This window comes from Capricornis sumatraensis, chromosome 10 (assembly GCF_032405125.1).
Source record: "Capricornis sumatraensis isolate serow.1 chromosome 10, serow.2, whole genome shotgun sequence".
In the NCBI taxonomy this organism is placed as follows: Eukaryota; Metazoa; Chordata; class Mammalia; order Artiodactyla; family Bovidae; genus Capricornis; species Capricornis sumatraensis.
Genome location: NC_091078.1, coordinates 68826209 through 68843117, shown reverse-complemented (window position 1 = coordinate 68843117; position 16909 = coordinate 68826209). Strand labels below are relative to the sequence as shown.

Sequence of the window (16909 nt, the reverse complement as noted above, 5' to 3'; positions counted from 1 at the left end):
CCAGGAGCAGAGCAGACCACAGCATCATTTAGTTCTCTGTGGTAGGAATGTGAATGTAGATCTCAGTAAATAGTGTAGTCTGAATGACTTCGAAGGGAAAGAGAAACTTATTGTGGTCTCCTTCTGTGAGCCTCTTACCTCAATCCCAACTTTATATTTCTTTTCTTTGTTTCACTTTTACTTTAAAAACACACATAGGGAAAGTATACTCCAAACAACACAGTCACAAAATTCTGTTAATCAATACCTGTGCTTGGAAATCTCCAGGCTGCCTTTAGCTTCTTTGAGCTTCCAGCCCTTGGTGAATAAAACAAATTATTGAGATAGTGTAGCTATTTATTTTAAACCGCTATGACTTTGTACCTTCACAACACACACTCCCTTATGAGGCATATTTTTTGTTTAAGTCTATGCTCAAAATCCTAGTATGTGAAATGTCTTAGGTAAAGAAGTATTAATAGTCATGGTGATGATGATACCTTATACTTGCAAAATGTCTGATCATTTATCAAGCATTTTCATATGTATCAGCTCTTTAATCCTCAGAATCTCTCTGAAATATGGTAGCAGGTATCCTATTTTACTAGCAATTATAAGACTTTATGAGTAAATAGTAGAATCTAAATGAGAATCCAAGTGTTATAAATTAAAAAAAAAAGATTTCAGGTTTAAAAAGAAAAGCACAACTCTTCTTGAATTAGATTTAATATTTTTGACATAATTTTTTCCCAAAGAATACTGACCACGGCCACCCCTAATACTAGTTTAAATTTCCCCGTGCTTTACAGTTTTCAGGATTTCACATACACCTACAATCTCATTTGCTTCTCACAAGCTAGTGTCACAGGCAATTAATCCTTTCATAGGTTAATAGACTAAGGCCCAGAGACACACAGCAAGGATCAGCCCCAAACAGCTAAGTTTCAAAGCTTCAGCTCTCTCTTGACAACATGCTTCTGTGCTTCTCCTAACCCTATTTGTAACTATTGGCAGGTCTCTATCTTTCATTGCCCTGACTAAATATATAATATGTTGTACTGAAATCAAAGATGAAACCAAGTACACATTAATTTAGAATGAGATCTTTCCAAATGACAGCATAGCATTCTAGTAAAGGATAGGGATTTCAGCCTGACTATGTGAGCTCACAGCCTGGCTCTGCCACTGACCAGCTAAGTAACTCCAGGCAAGACGTCTAGCCTTTCTGTGCTTGAGTTTCCTCATCTGTATAGTAGGGATAACAAAAGTACCTACCTCACAGGACACGTCAGTACTCAATATAATACATGCCTGCCAGATATTAAATACAACCAAGTATTATCCAATATTATTGTCATCTGAAAGAATAACAATAGGGCCAAAGTAACCTATGTTACCTTGCCATTCTTCAAGATTTAGAAATAAGCATAACTTCCTGACTCAAGCCTAGGGTGTTCTGCTCAAGCAGCCATTCTCCAAACTTTTGATTAACAGAGCTATGGAACTCTAAGGTATAGCTGTGTTTTTCAGTTTAATTGCCAGCTTTGTGATGGCCTGTAGCGGCATCTTCTCACATTTACTGAAAGTACTGTGCTGGTAAATGGTGTATAAATATTTCTAGGGCACCTCGATATCCATGCCAGGCTGTAATGAGTCCTATTCATCTGCTGATCAAACACACATTTGGCATGGGAAAGCAAATTAGCCCCGTTCTACACTAGGGGATGCAAGATTTCCTTGGAGAGTCTGCTCCTCATAATTCTTTAATTTAAACTGAGGAGCAATCAGAATGCTGGCTGTAAGACAGTGTTGTGCAGTAAAACACAGGTGCCTCTGAGCATGGACCTAACTCCCCTTTCCATACAAAGAGTTCCCGAGTACTGCAGTGCCATCGAAAGCTGTAGGTTGAGGGCATATCTGAAGAAACCCACGGGACTAAATCAGCAGCCACTTTACGTACATTTCAGAACTTCCAAGGGAGTTCTCCTCAATGTTGTGTGGCAGCCTGGATGGGAGGGGAGTTTGGGGGCGAATGCATGCTAAATCGCTTCAGTCATGTCTGACTCTTTGTGGGCCTATGGACTGTAGCCCAGCAGGCTCCTCTGTCCATGAGGTTCTCCAGGCCAGAATACTGGAGTGGGTTGTCATCCCTCCTCCAGGGGAACTTCCCGACCCAGGGATTGAACCCAAGTCTCTTGGGTCTCCTGTATTACCAGGCGGGTTCTTTACCACTAGCGCCACCTGGGGGAGAATGGATATATGTATATGCATGACACTCTCTTCGCTGTTCTGAAATTATCACAGCATTGTTAATTGGCTATACTCTAATATAAAATATAAACATTTCAAAATAAATAAATGCATTTGAAAAAATAATCAGTTTAAGTGCTTCCAACATGGGTGACAAACTGTTCCAGAGATGCAGAGGCCAGACACCTGAGGTCTTACCCGAGGTGTGTCCTGAGGACGTTGCTATTATTACCTAACAGGCAGACTCACGCATTTTTAATAGGCCATGGCTTGCATCGCTAATGTTTTCATCAGCCAGTGTAAAATAAATCTATTAGTCACAGTGTCCTTCGTGTGATAATGATATTTAGAGCTCATTAAAAAGTAATTGTAGCCACTTTCCCCTACTTTATCAGCAGGATTCAGCTGGTGATTTGATGATCCGAAACATCCAGCTGAAGCATGCTGGGAAATACGTCTGCATGGTCCAAACAAGTGTCGACAGGCTGTCTGCCGCTGCCGACCTGATCGTGAGAGGTATGGGAATTGGGGATTTCATTCTTAAAATACTTTTGTGATATCTACTCCTGTGCAGAGTTCTAAAAGCCTCAGTGGTTTAGAATTACCAGGAAAGAGTCAATAGAAGGAAAACATTGTTAAGGTGTTAAGAGTCTACAAAAGTTTTGTGTACATCTGTTTCTCTCATAGGGGATCAGAAAGTGCAGAGTAAATCCACTTACTCTCTACTGAAAAGAAGTCCTCTGAAGGCCCCAAGTGCCATGATTTACAGTGTTGGAGTTGATAGGACCTTCAGGAAAAACTGTAGATTCAGAAAAGCAAATGGCTTAAAAAAGGATCACGCTGTGCCTTTTGCTGTTAGTCTAGGCTGAACCAAATCGGTATCTTAGATCACTGATCGAAGAGCGGCTTAAGTAAAATTGTCACCAGCTTTCCCCAGGTTTTCCCCCTGAAGTGATTAGTTCTGTCCAGTTTCTACAGTTTGGCTTTAGAAGGAAATACTTCCTGACTGCCTAGGTTGTAGTAAATCAGCAGGGAGTTGATGTCAGAACTGACATTCGTGAGATTCTCTTGCATATGACAGACAAGACCTAACTTCAGCCTCATGGCTATGAGTGACTTGGCTGACTGAGTCCTACCAAACCAATGTGTAAAGGAACAGTAAGCGAACTTTAAGAAATATTTTTAATTAAAATTTGGTATTTGTGAACCAGTGTATCTATCTATCTATCTATCTATCTATCTATCTATCTATCTATCTATCTATCTATCAGAATCAAACTGATGCTTGCTCAAGGGTTTGATGAAGTTAAATCCAAAGCCAAATCAGAATATCAAAATAATTTCTTAGCCAGTGTCTCCTTCACAAGTACAGTAAGTCCCCTATATACAAATGAGTTTAGTTCTGAGAGCATGTTTAAGTCCAATTTGTTCATAAGTCCAACCAAGTTAACTTAGATACCCAACTAACACAGTCGGCTATATAGTACTGTACAGCAACAGGTTTATAATACTTTTCACATAAAACACAAACACAATAAAGAAAACATTTTAAATCTTACAGTACATACCTTGAAAAGTACAGTAGTACAGTACAAAAGTTGGCATGTAGGGGCTGCAACGAGTGAAGAGGCAAGAGGAGTTATCGATTGGAGGAGGGAGAAGAGGCGGGAGATGGTGGAGCTGAAGGATCGTCAGCAATAGGAGGGGAAGGGCATAACGTCATTCACGCCTGACATTGATGGAACATATATCTGCATCTTTGAAAGTTGGCAACGTGAAGGTTCGTATGTAGGGAACTTAAAATACAATAAGTGATTTGATGATCCGAAACATCCAGCTGAATACAAGTGTTTAGGAATCTGGCCAGCAGAATTTTAAGTGTAAGAAAACAAAAATCCAGGTGATACCAGATTTGGAGGCAGGGTAAATCTGAGTGCACAGAGAACAAGATGTTATTTGAAGCGATAAAAAGTGTGGCTGCATCCTCTGCATGTAGCATGGGCGGGGGTGGGAGGGGTGTGGGAGTCAGCAATTCAAACTGATATCAAGAGAAGTTAAGGAAAGATATCTTTTCCATCGGGTCTACTTTGATTCTCCTTTAAATTGCCTTAAAAACCTTTCTGTAATAGTACAGATAAGGGCCAGATAAGAGAAAAAGCTTCCAACCTCGGTAGAGCTACCCAGAGAATAACTGAGGGGACCGTGTTTATTTCCATTTTAAAATACACCAGAGCTGGTGCATTCTCCCTTGGGGGAGAAGGAATTCTGTGGCTGAAAATGTATCGTCTATTTAATTAGGGTAATGTTCAGATCAGCAGTTTAAGCACCAATAAATTAGAATCATAAAAATGTAAATCAGTAAGTTGAATTTCTTAAGTGATATTGTATACTTCATTTCACAGAAAATAACATTAAACACCAAGAGGAATCTGCAAATGCTGTCTAAAAGAAAATCTAGCATAATCAGTGAATAAGGCCAATAAATTAATATGCCATTTTAAACCATAATCTTCGGTTTTATCTCCTCCTGCCTCTGCCCTTGGCAGCTTTTCTGCACTTTGCAGAGGAGAGGCAGATATGCACTTCGTTGACCTGTCAGGGGTTTTTGTATTTGAAACTAAAAGCTTTGAAGTCTTGCATTTGGCTTCCTTGTTTCTCTGTTATCTACTTTATTTCATCTAAAGCACACGGACAGCAGCTAGAAAGGCGAGTCTTCCCTGAGAAAGATGCAGGAATGCCAGGCATAACACTTGCATCGCCTCTGCTATTACCTGTGACACAAAGTCATGTGAGCCCCAGCCCATGTTAACACTCTGCTTAGAGGATAAACATTTGCTCATGTTGTCATTTTGAAAGAGAGACCCAACTTCCCCAAAACAAATGGGTGAAAACTTTGTGTAAGGTATGAACTTATCTACCCTTGGGTGGGGCGGGTAGCAGAAACATAACAAGCAGCAAACCCCACTGTGAAAGTACATCTTATCTCCAGCAGCCAAGTTCAGGCCACCTCCTTCCTGTGCTCCTTCTGGTTGCCAGCAGTGGGCTCAGCTCTTCCCCGTCCATTGAATTCACTGAGGGATTTGGAGAGGAATGCTTTTCTCCTTTGTGGTACTTTGATTCTAAAGGCCATGGAAGGAACATCTGTTTTTAAAAAGGATGGGAACGCTGGGATAAGAAAGCTGTGAGGAAAAAGAAAATTATATTATTATCTTCTGGACTTGCTGTGGTTAATAAGAGTCCTGAAGACCAGAGGTTATGCCAGCTCTATCTAGGTGGCATTAGACTGACTTGCCGAAATGTCACTGTGGAAAATTAATCAGTGCCAGCGTGCAGACTTGCAGACCTTTCATTCAGGAGTAGGAGGGAGAAGATAAATTTAGTCTCACCTGTGGGTCTATAAAAAAGGCTTTTTTAAAAAAGGAAAGAGAAATTTAGGGCATCACTGAAAGGATGCAGAAGTGAATCCCAGCACAAAGTGTTACTTGCAGAAACTGCCATTAACTTTTCAGCACTCTGTGAAAGGTCGCTTTCTTTCCTGCCCCTGTGTTGTGGCCCCAGAGTATTTGGGCAGAACATCTGATCGCTCTCCTGGGCCTCGGCACATCCCTCTGCCCTCCAGGAAGATCTTCTTACTCCTATCTAACACACAGGAACTTTGCCGCTCTGTCTCCCTCCCTGGCATTCAACTTCTCTGCCTAGGTGGTCACTCATTAGAAATGCCTTTAACTGCCTGCTAAGAGCTTTTCATATTGGAATCTAGGACAGCTTTGGGTCTTTGCTCTGGCTCTGTGTTATTTTGTGTTTGCCTGCCAACCACTTTCCAGCTCTCTGTTTCTTTCTGTTTTTCAAGCCTTCATTTAAAACTGATTTCCTCTCATTTCGGTGGTCTAAGCACAGTGCTCTGTGCACTTCCAGAGCAGAAGTAGAAAAATACAGGTGTGACTTACAAAAACTGCAGGTGTGGATCCTCAGGCTCCAACCTGATTTTGAAATTTCTCTGAAGAAGCCACAGACTTCGGTTTCTGGAACATGAGCCACTTTTCACAGCTGTTCCCTCGCACATGATTGTGTTTTGGCATTTGGTGTGGACATACCAATGCAGCTGGACTATGCAGAAGAATTCTGTGACCTCAAAGTTCTAAAGTCATTTTTGCTCACACCATCAGGGGTAGAAATGACCACTTCCAGAAGACTCAAATCTTCATTTATCACCACTGTAGCCCCAGATAACAGCGTCCAATTCATAGTAGGAACCTGTAAATATATGATGGGTGGATTAATGAACTTGGTCCCTGGTGGTACCCCAATATTCTCCTTTGGCATCTGGAAAATAAATATTCTATTGTAATTGTTGAGTACATATTAGTTTTTCCTATTTTGTAGTGAACCCCTGGAGGGAGGAGGCCACACCATGTTTCACTCATCTATGTAGTTTCAGAACCTAGAAGGAAGACAGGCGCCTCACGGGTATTCAAAACAGATTGTCAACTGTTAAACTTGGGGGTGGATGAATCAACAGCTGAATAGAGTGTTGACCATTCAGCCGAGTGGTCACTTCCTTGGACATCTGAACACACTGCTCCACTTCTGAGGGTCTTGCTCTTTCTCAGGTCCTCCAGGCCCCCCAGAGGCCGTGACTATAGATGAAATCACAGACACCACGGCTCAGCTCTCCTGGAGGCCCGGGCCTGACAACCACAGCCCCGTCACCATGTACGTCATTCAAGCCAGGACTCCATTCTCCGTGGGCTGGCAAGCGGTCAACACAGGTGCTGTATTGAACCTCTGATTCTGGTGTCTCACCGGGGCTTCAGGAACTCAGCAGAATGGACACAGCTGTGTAGCAGAAGCTGAGGGGCCTCCTGTTTCTCGTTCAGACACATTGCTACAGATGAGACTTTTGGGCAGCGTTTCCTAGACCTCAGCCCACTATACCATCATTTATTTAATATTTTTCTTTCTATTGATTCACATTTGCTTGTTCTTTAATTTGTTCTAAGCCACAGTGTCTAAAATGATATTAGGTCTTGGCGGTGGTGGTGGTTTAGTTGGTAAGTCATGTCCGACTTTTACAATCTCATGGACTGTAGCCTGCCAAGCTCCTCTGTCCATGGGATTCTCCAGGTGAGAATACTGGAGTGGGTTGCTGCTGCTGCTCCTAAGTCGCTTCAGTTATGTCTGACTCTGTGCGACCCCATAGACGGCAGCCCATTTCCTTCTCCAGAGGATCTTCCTGACCCGGGAATTGAACCCTGGTCTCCTGAATTACAAGCAGATTCTTTACCAACTGAGCTATGAGGGAAGCCAACAAGGTCTTGTGTTGGTTTTATTTTTTAAACGTATTTTAAAATACATTTGTTATAAAAATGAAATGCATCATCTATCTGTGCATTACCTGAAATCGTCTGTGTGCCTCTAGTGGTGCACTTTGAAAAGCCGTGGATTGTGTTACTCTATAGTCACAGTCTTTGTAAGGTTTGTACCCAGCTTTCAAGAAACCTGTATCTAAGGACTGCATGGAGACTCTTGAGTTGCTGTCATTTTTTTAGATGGATACATTTGAGTATGAAGAGGCATGAGGTTTTGTTAAAGCATACGTGAGTAGGCCTACCATTTCTGCTCCTGTCTACACCTCCCAATAGACTCATTTTGTTATTTTATTTAGGTTTTGTTTGAGGGAAAAAACAAACAAACAAATAGTTATTGTAAGCATGTTGCACAATCCATGGTTGCGACCATGGTTGTGGTTTTTCCATTTGAGCATATCTGACCTCAGAAATGGGTCTCTGTGTTTCCAGCTGAATCACTGACTTTCTCCTGGGTCACGGGAGTGTTTTAGGAAGAAAGGAAAGGAAAATCTGGAAATTAAGGATATATGACTTCTAATCCTGACTCTGCTAAGCAGCAGATTTCTGTACATCTTTATTTTCCTCTTCTGTTAAATGGGCAAATTAAGAACTATTATGACCCTATACAGAAGTGATTGTGAAACTTAAAAAAAAAGCAAATCACTGCATAAATATGATGAAGGAAAGGAGGGGGATGAAGATATTGATATTCACAACAATGATAAGGATAGTATACAAAAGAAAATAGCTACAGCTAGAATCGGTTGCTTATCTAAGTGCTTCTCTTGGGTGTTCTCAACTGCACTGTGAATAGATGTTATTAGTTTTATTTCACAGTGAGAAAACCAAGGCATGGAAAGGTTAAGCAACTTTCCTAAAGTTCTTTGGCTGCTAAGAGTGGATTCAGGGTTAGAATCCAGGTTGTCTGACTCCAGAGCCCACACTTTTCACCTTTGGAGGGAAGGATTGTATACATGTGGTCCCAAGGAGGCTGGAAGTCACTGTAGTCTGGTCACTGGGGCCTCAGCTTTGTCACAGGGACATCCCCTGGGCCCACTGGGAAATCTTTATGGTAATCAGTTCAAAACCCAAAAGGTTGCACAGACAGTGTAGAAGCCAAGTCCAGGGCTCTGTGGCTTGTGGCTTCAGGCAGTGAGCCCCGTCCTCTGTGAAGGAGGCCTTCCGCAAATCCTGCTGAATGAACACTGTCAAATGCTGCCTCTCTGATCCCGCTTTTTGTGATCTTCATGGACCCTCCGTTCTACGTGTGCAGCTTCTTTCTTTCGATATGCTAATACGATTCACTGACAGTAGTTGTATTGATCTATAACATTATTGCTCCATTGTTATTATAATGGAGCTTGGGCCATGTGGTCAAAGATGCAAATCCACTAGGACCTTGGATGAGTCATTTGACCTTTATGTGGTACCTTTTCCTCATCTATAAAAATGAAGACAGTAATTTTACCTTATTTACAACTACCTACGGTGATGGACAGGGAGGCCTGGCATGCTGCGATTCATGGGGTCGCAAAGAGTCGGACACGACTGAGCGACTGAACTGAACTGGACTGAGGGTAGTTGTAAGAATTAAACAATGTGCCCAGTCCTATTCAGTAAATACCGCGAAACATGTGAGGTGAGAGAGAATAAGAGTGATTACAATCAGGTAGCCTTGGGCCTTGGAGACTGTCTTTTGTGGTGTCATCTGCTGGTGTGAGATCTGAGTTGATTAGTCTGGCGCGGAGTGGTCTGGGATGACCCTCGTGCAAAGGCTGTTTGTGCAGCTGCCCTCAGACCTGCAGTGGTGCCCTGGGTGCAGTGACGGTGATGGTGGTGATGCACTAAGTTCCAGTCTTCCTAACGCAGAATTCTATGAAACATCCTCACCTTTTTTTTAACCTTGTAGTAACTGAAGTTTGAATTCCTTTTAATCAATATTTTATTACATATAATTTTGAATCACAATCAACAATACTTTTTCTTAAATTGGGACAAGTAGTAAAATCAATTATTTTACTTTCTTTCAATGTCTTTCAGTCCCAGAACTCATCGATGGGAAGACATTCACAGCCACTGTGGTGGGTCTGAACCCCTGGGTCGAGTATGAATTCCGCACAGTTGCAGCCAACGTGATTGGGATTGGGGAGCCCAGCCGGCCCTCTGAGAAGCGGAGGACAGAAGAGGCCCGTGAGTAGCACCCCGAATACAGCAACTCCTGCTCCTTAGGGAGAAGCTTTTAATCATCCTGTTCTTCAGCCCTAATGAGCTTCTATGTTAAACATCCTTCCCTACAATGACTGCAGTCATCAGAAATGAGGCCAGTAGATGCTCATCTGATTAACCAGCAAGGAGTATCTTTTCTATTGTTGTTTTTATTTATTTATTTTTGTAGAAGTATATTTGATGTACAATATTATACAAGTTAGAGGTGTACAGTTTGGTGAGTCACAGATTTTAAAGGTTACACTCCATTTATACTTATTATAAACTATTGGCTATATTCCCTATGTTTTATGATGTATCCTTGTACCTTATTTTGTACCTAATGATTTGTACCCCATACTTCCGTACCCTTACAACATCCCTTCCCGACTCCTGTCCCCACTGGTAACCACTGGTTTGTTCTTTCTCTCTTTCTGTGAGTCCTAGCACTCAGTTTCAATCCAGAGTTATAGTCTCACTCTTCACTGGGTTCCCTGGTCCAGGGAGAGACACTTGTCTTAGTTCCCTCAAATACCATGTCTTTCTTCATTGGTTCCTTTGTCACCAAGACTTTCCTACCAGGATTATTTTTTTTTTTTAAAGGCACAACCACAGTTCAAATACTGTCAACTCACAGGAATCTCAAGTGACAAAGATTAAGTTCTTCAGAAATATCCAGTCAGATATCTTAGGGCATAAACCCTTCCCAAAAGCTAAGGTTGGGAAATGAAAGTGTTAGTCACTCAGTCGTGCCCGACTCTTTGCAACCCTGTGGACTGCAGCCCACCAGGTTCCTCTGGCCATGAGATTTTCCAGGCAAGGATACTGGAGTGGGTTGCCATTTCCTTCCTGCTAATTCATGCAAGCCCGATCAACAGTTTAGTAGGAACTTCTGTATACACAGCTTGGGTGAACACAGGGAGAGAAGAGTATAAATTCATCAGCATTCCTTGTCTTTGTCTCACATGGTGTGGAAGGCCTAGGTGTGGGTCTCTGTGAAGGTCCCAGCTGTGATGAGACCAGTGTTTGTCGATGTTGTTCAGTCACTCAGTCATGTCTGACTCTTTGTGACCCCGTGAACTGCCACACACCAGTCTTCCCTGTCCTTCACCATCTCCCAGAGGTTGCTCAAAGTAGTGTCCCTTGAGTCAGTGATGCTATCTAACCATCTCATCCTCAGTGTTTGTTGAAGAAAGAGCAAAGCCCCAGAGCAAATGGGGCCTCTGACACTATTCTTAGACACAAATCCATCTAGATCTGTTTCATTGTCTTTATCCAAGGGGACATACCCAGGCACCACATCTCTACCCCAGCCACACATTTTCAGATTCTGTCTGGAGTTGTTCACTTACATGATGATAAGCCAATAATCCCCATGCTTCCTCCCCCACTGTGAAATCATAATTTAATTAATTCCTCTCAGCAGTCCCGAGGAAAAAGCTAGCCAAATTTCCCCTCTTTTACAGAGAAAACTGGGGATCAAAGAGCTTAAGCACAGTGAGCCAGAGGTCAGCCTCTGTCCACCACTTCCTTCAACACCCAGCTCACAACTCACGTTGCCCCGAGAAGCCATTAGCCCAGCCCTGCTCTGAGCAGCCGCGCTGCCAAAGGCCACCGCGCCTCCCTCCTGTCTGTGCTGCTCTGTGCTGGCTGTCGACATCGCTCTGTAATCATCCTGCATGTGCTTCTGCCCCCCGACTAGACTGTAAACTCGGCCTGGGCGGAGTGTGTATCGCCTCTCCTTCGTGCATTGCCGCGTGGTTACTAAACGCCTACCCAAGCATTCGAACCAGAACCTCAGTCCCTTTTCTCATCCCTCTGATCCTCGGCCTCTAAGGGTGGAGCTGAACCATTGTTCAGTCTTGTCAGATAATAGATGTTCCTTGTTAAATGGGAAATAGGTCACTATGCAATAGCAGTTTCCTTGGTATATTTCATTTCTGTGAACTGACGCTTTAGACCCCTTGATCATACCATTGCTGACCTCAGAAAACAAACCAAACCATGGGTCACCTCAGCCCCGCCACCGTCTTGGCCCTCCGGGTCTTTGTCACCTGACATAACTTGTTTTTGTCTCAACAGTCCCCGAAGTCACCCCAGCTAACGTCAGTGGTGGTGGAGGCAGCAAATCTGAACTGGTTATAACCTGGGAGGTAAATGAATCATGCAACAACAGCAGCACACATTAGTCCAGGCCATCTTTCCCTGTTATTCTGCGTTAAACATATCTAGGAAGTTTCCTCCTCTGTTTTTAACAACTAAAATCTATTTGAGTGCAGACACTCCCTTTCACAATGCTAATGGTCAGCAGGAAGAGATGATGTTTGCCCGTCGATTATGGAGTTAAGTTTTAATTCAGTTCATCACAGAAAAAAACAATCATGAAAGGGAAGACAACACAAGAAAAAAAATGTATGTAATATTATACATTAAAGAAGTCTGCCTTAGAGAAAAACAGTTTTCTTCTTTTTTTTCTGAATTATTTCAAGGCCAGTTGTGCACATTAGACTCCATGTGCTAACACAATTTCCTAGGGTTGACTTTGCTACTGGAGCCCTCTTGCGTAAGGTTATTTAAAAAAAAAAAACAAACAGAGGTTTATTAGTCACTCATTTATTGAAAATTGATTTTGAGAGAGGAAGTCAGAGTCTCAGCAAGAGTTCTAAATGTTTCTGAAGGATTCTAGACAACAAGCCCAGAAGTTCAAATCTGTCATTTAACCAAAGCCCCAGCAGTGAGATAAATCACTCACCCTTTCCCGGTCAGCACTTCTGACCTGAGCGGGAAGATCTGGGCCGAGCAGGATGATCCTCACTTCTTTGGTGAGAGCTGCTTCATTGAGTATCTGTGTGACACTGGAGGAAGAATCATGTTGGATGGTACATGTTGGAAATGTTGGTTTTTAGATCAACTGTCCAGTGTCTCCCACCGTCATTTCCAACAATTTCAGAGTTGGGCCAGGCTCTCCCCTGCAGGTTTACAGTGACGTTTTTAAACTCCTGCTGCAGTCCCCTCCAAATACCGAAGCTAGACTAATGGCAAGACTCTACAAAACCCACGATGAGACAGGATGGAGGCAAGATGGGGTGTGGGTGGTGGTGCATTTGAATCAAGCTACTGCAGTCTCTGAAGACCACCTCCCTTCTTCCACAGACGGTCCCTGAGGAGTTACAGAATGGCAGAGGCTTTGGTTATGTGGTGGCCTTCCGACCCTACGGCAAAATGATCTGGATGCTGACGGTGCTAGCCTCTGCTGATGCCTCCAGATATGTGTTCAGGAATGAGAGCGTGCGTCCCTTCTCTCCTTTTGAGGTTAAAGTGGGTGTCTTCAACAATAAAGGAGAGGGCCCTTTCAGTCCCACCACGGTGGTATATTCTGCAGAAGAAGGTATGATGCTTCTTCAATTCTAAGATGTTGATTTCATTCATTTGTGTATTTATTTATGGCTGCTCTGGGTCTCCGTCGCTACGTGCGGTCTTTCTAGGTTCAGAGAACACGGGCTGCTCTCTAGCTGCGGTGCGCGGACTTCTCATTGCGGGTGTGTGGGCTTCTCCTCTTGCTGAACATGGGCTCTAGAGTGCAAGGGCTTCAGTACGTGCTGCTCCTAGGCTCAGTAATTGTGGCTGGTGGGCTCCAGAGCACAAACTCAGTAGTTGCGGTGCCCTGGCTAAGTTGCCCACCTCCCACTCTACATGTAGGGTCTTCCTGGACCAGGGATCAAACCAGTGTCCCCTGTATCGTAAGGTGGATTCCTAACCACTGGACCACAAGGGAAGCCCTAGATGTTGATTTCAGGATGTGCCATCAATTTAGCATGCTACCCATAAATTGAAGGCATATCCTGACTTGAGGAAAGTGTAGTATGAAAAATACATTTCATTGTCTTCCACCAATCTCTTAGAAAGACAGCAACTCCATTATATATAAAAACAAATGGATATCCATTATTAATTCCATTGCTAAGAACCAAAATCACAAGCACTATAGAAGATCTTCCATTTATATATAATATTACTTTCAACAGAATTATATTTTGTACCTTTAGGTGAACGCCAAAATATAGTTTGCATTTCCTCTTACCACTTTTCATGTGTCATAGTATACTCAAAAATTATTGTTATTAAGTAGAGAGAGTCATGAAGCAATGTGATTGTTCTCACTGTCACCCATGATGTTATCATGCGGAGGAGTTCTCTTTATTTGTACTGCCTCTGTGCCAGCATTGCTCTTAGAATGCCTTGCATAATGGTCTTCATTTCCACTGGCATTCACCTTCATTCTTTCAAAGCTGATGTTCGGAATGAGACCATATTAAAACAGTTGCAAGTTGAGTCATTGATTTGGAGTAACTGAAGATGCAGTCCGTTCTGTACAGAGAAGTCAGCCCCTTAGACTCAGCAGTTTTCCATGATCTCACCCTCACCTCTCTTTTCTGCCTCACTTCCCTGCCTGATCCATGCTCCAACCATAGCCAGAGGATTTGCAGTTATCCAAAGAAGCTTGAGCCCCTAGCATATGCTTCAACTTCTCTTAATGTTCTCTGCCTTGCCCACTTTGTGATTTCACAGTTATCTTTCAAAATTCAACTCGAACAACTAAGGCCTGGAGAATCCCAGGGACGGGGGAGCCTGGTGGGCTACCGTCTATGGGGTCGCACAGAGTCAGACACAACTGAAGTGACTTAGCAGCAGCAGCAGCAGCAACTAAGGCCTTCTCTCATTTCCCTAGGCCAGCTGACTGAGTTGCTTCTCTTTGTCCTTGTACCCTAACATTCCTCTGTTATAATTCTCATCTCAATGTATCATAAATTTTGAGTTATGGTTTTATATTCTCACTAAGGTGTATTTCCTGAGGGCCAGATATTTATTTTTTCACCTTCGTGTCACCAGTGTCTGAACATGTATTCCACACAGACCCCTAATAAATACTGAGTGAATTAACATGCAGATAAAATAATACATTATTATAAATAGACCCAACCTTAGTGGCCTCCACCTCCAGCATGTTCTGGAACATAATGTGGATTTCAGAGGGAGCACACAAGTTACTGTTAATGGTTCTAGGTGAACCTTTAAAGATATCTGATAGTTATATATTGGTTTGAATTGCATCCGAAAATTTATAGCCATCAAATCAAAACCAGAATGTCATGAAGTTACAGTGCACAGTATGCCTAAGCTTTTCCTTAAGAAAGACCACTGACAGGAAAACCTTCACATAAAAATGGTACATAGCTCTGGCAGAAATCTGGCAAAAAGAACTGAAATGTGGGGGATAGACTTGGTCTAGACTCTCCTTTGCAACTAAGGATGCTAAGGCCCAGAAAGCATAAATGACTTGTCCAAGACATGCAACTGGCTGTGCAGAACTGAACTGTCACCCAGCCCTCCTATAACTTAGTCAAATCAGTTGATTCTCCTGTTTTCTGTCTCTCTCATTTTCATAATAGCGAGCAGAACTCTCACCTATGACAAATGCTAATTAAGAAGGATGTATATTAAATAAATTGCTGGCTAGGAGAACTTGGGTCTTAAACTTCAGTTTCCTGGTTTATTTCCCTTCCAGTTCAGTTCAGTTCAGTTCAGTTGCTCAGTCGTGTCCAACTCTTTGCGACCCCATGAATTGCATCACGCCAGGCCTCCCTGTCCATCACCAACTCCCGGAGTTCACTCAAACTCATGTCCATCAAGTCGGTGATGCCATCCAGCCATCTCATCCTCTGTCGTCCCCTTCTCCTCCTGCCCCCAATCCCTCCCAGCATCAGAGTCTTTTCCACTTAACTCTAAATTTAGAAGCCAAAGACTTTGAACAGCTCTCATCAGCACCGTCTCCATCACCACCCCCTCACAGCTGTTAATCCTGGGTCCTCTGTGAAGTGAATGTTTGGGTCATGATCAGTAAAGATTAGTCTATAATAAAGGATTCTTTGCATCTATGATGCCAGTATCCAGAACCCTATTTTAATATAGCTAATAGAGTCATAAATTTTTCCACACTCATCTGCAGAACCCACCAAACCACCAGCCAGCATCTTTGCCAGAAGTCTTTCTGCAACAGACATTGAAGTTTTCTGGGCCTCCCCCATGGAGAAGAATAGAGGTCGGATACAAGGGTATGAGGTAAGCAAGAGATGGGTGCCTTGGTTCTGGGTAAGGGTCTCTACCCCTCAGTGAGAACTTTGCACACACACACTGATGGAAAAAAGACCTCGAGTTCCATGTAGAGATGTTTGTTTTAGAGAACAATGGCTTCTAGAGGGGCACGAATGAAAGCACTGAGCATTCTGCTGTGAGCCTACTCCTTTCTGCATTAGAGATCTCTGTCCAAACACATGCAGGTCTGAGCATATATAAGATGGTTGGCAAGTTGAGCTTTGATTTCTGATACACCCAGCATCACTTGGCCTCAAAATGAGGTGGGAGTCAGGGAGGGAGAAATAGCAACAATGGTTGTGCCAATTTACCGTCTGACTCTGAAGCTCAGAACAAAGAGGGGGCCTTTTTTTCTTGCCAGTTATGTCTCAGTGCACGCAAAGGTCTTGGTTCTGAAGGTTCTGCTTATGACTTGCTATACAGAAAATTAACACTGTCATAAGAATCTTGTATGAAAAAAAAATCACATTGGAGATATCCCCAATAGGTATGACATCCAAGGTCTTCCTTTGTGTTTTCTCAGGTTAAATATTGGAGACATGATGACAAAGAAGAAAATGCTCGAAAAATACGAACAATAGGAAATCAGACGTCAACAAAAATCACCAACTTAAAAGGCAGTGCCCTGTATCATTTAGCTGTCAAGGCATATAATTCTGCTGGGACAGGCCCCTCCAGCGCAACCGTCAACGTGACAACCAGAAAGCCACGTAAGAATATTCTTGCTCGGAAATATTTCAGGGATTCATCAAACATATTCCAAGTTCATTGCCCATCCCTACCTCCCAGCGATCATTTGCATACTAATTGGTATCATTATGGAGATTCAGATTTACCTTAGCATTTTAGCTGAACCTTCCCGAATACCATGCAAAATTCATTGCTCTGGAGGACAGAAAGATAAATGTTTTCTCCTCACTGGGAAAGGCTACTTCTTTTAGCTATGAATGTTAGGCGACCAACTGAATCTTTTT

The 16909-nt window shown here is 42.8% G+C and overlaps 1 protein-coding gene across 1 annotated transcript in view; it reads left to right on the top strand.

Moving 5' to 3' along the window:
* CNTN4 (contactin 4) overlaps nucleotides 1-16909 on the top strand; it is a 425127-nt gene that overhangs the window by 396641 nt on the left and 11577 nt on the right. The window contains exons 13-19 of the mRNA XM_068982346.1: nucleotides 2628-2745; nucleotides 6840-6998; nucleotides 9618-9767; nucleotides 11865-11935; nucleotides 12936-13170; nucleotides 15790-15902; nucleotides 16459-16645. Coding sequence (XP_068838447.1) covers nucleotides 2628-2745; nucleotides 6840-6998; nucleotides 9618-9767; nucleotides 11865-11935; nucleotides 12936-13170; nucleotides 15790-15902; nucleotides 16459-16645 — 1033 coding nt within the window. The remainder of the gene's footprint in view (nucleotides 1-2627; nucleotides 2746-6839; nucleotides 6999-9617; nucleotides 9768-11864; nucleotides 11936-12935; nucleotides 13171-15789; nucleotides 15903-16458; nucleotides 16646-16909) is intronic.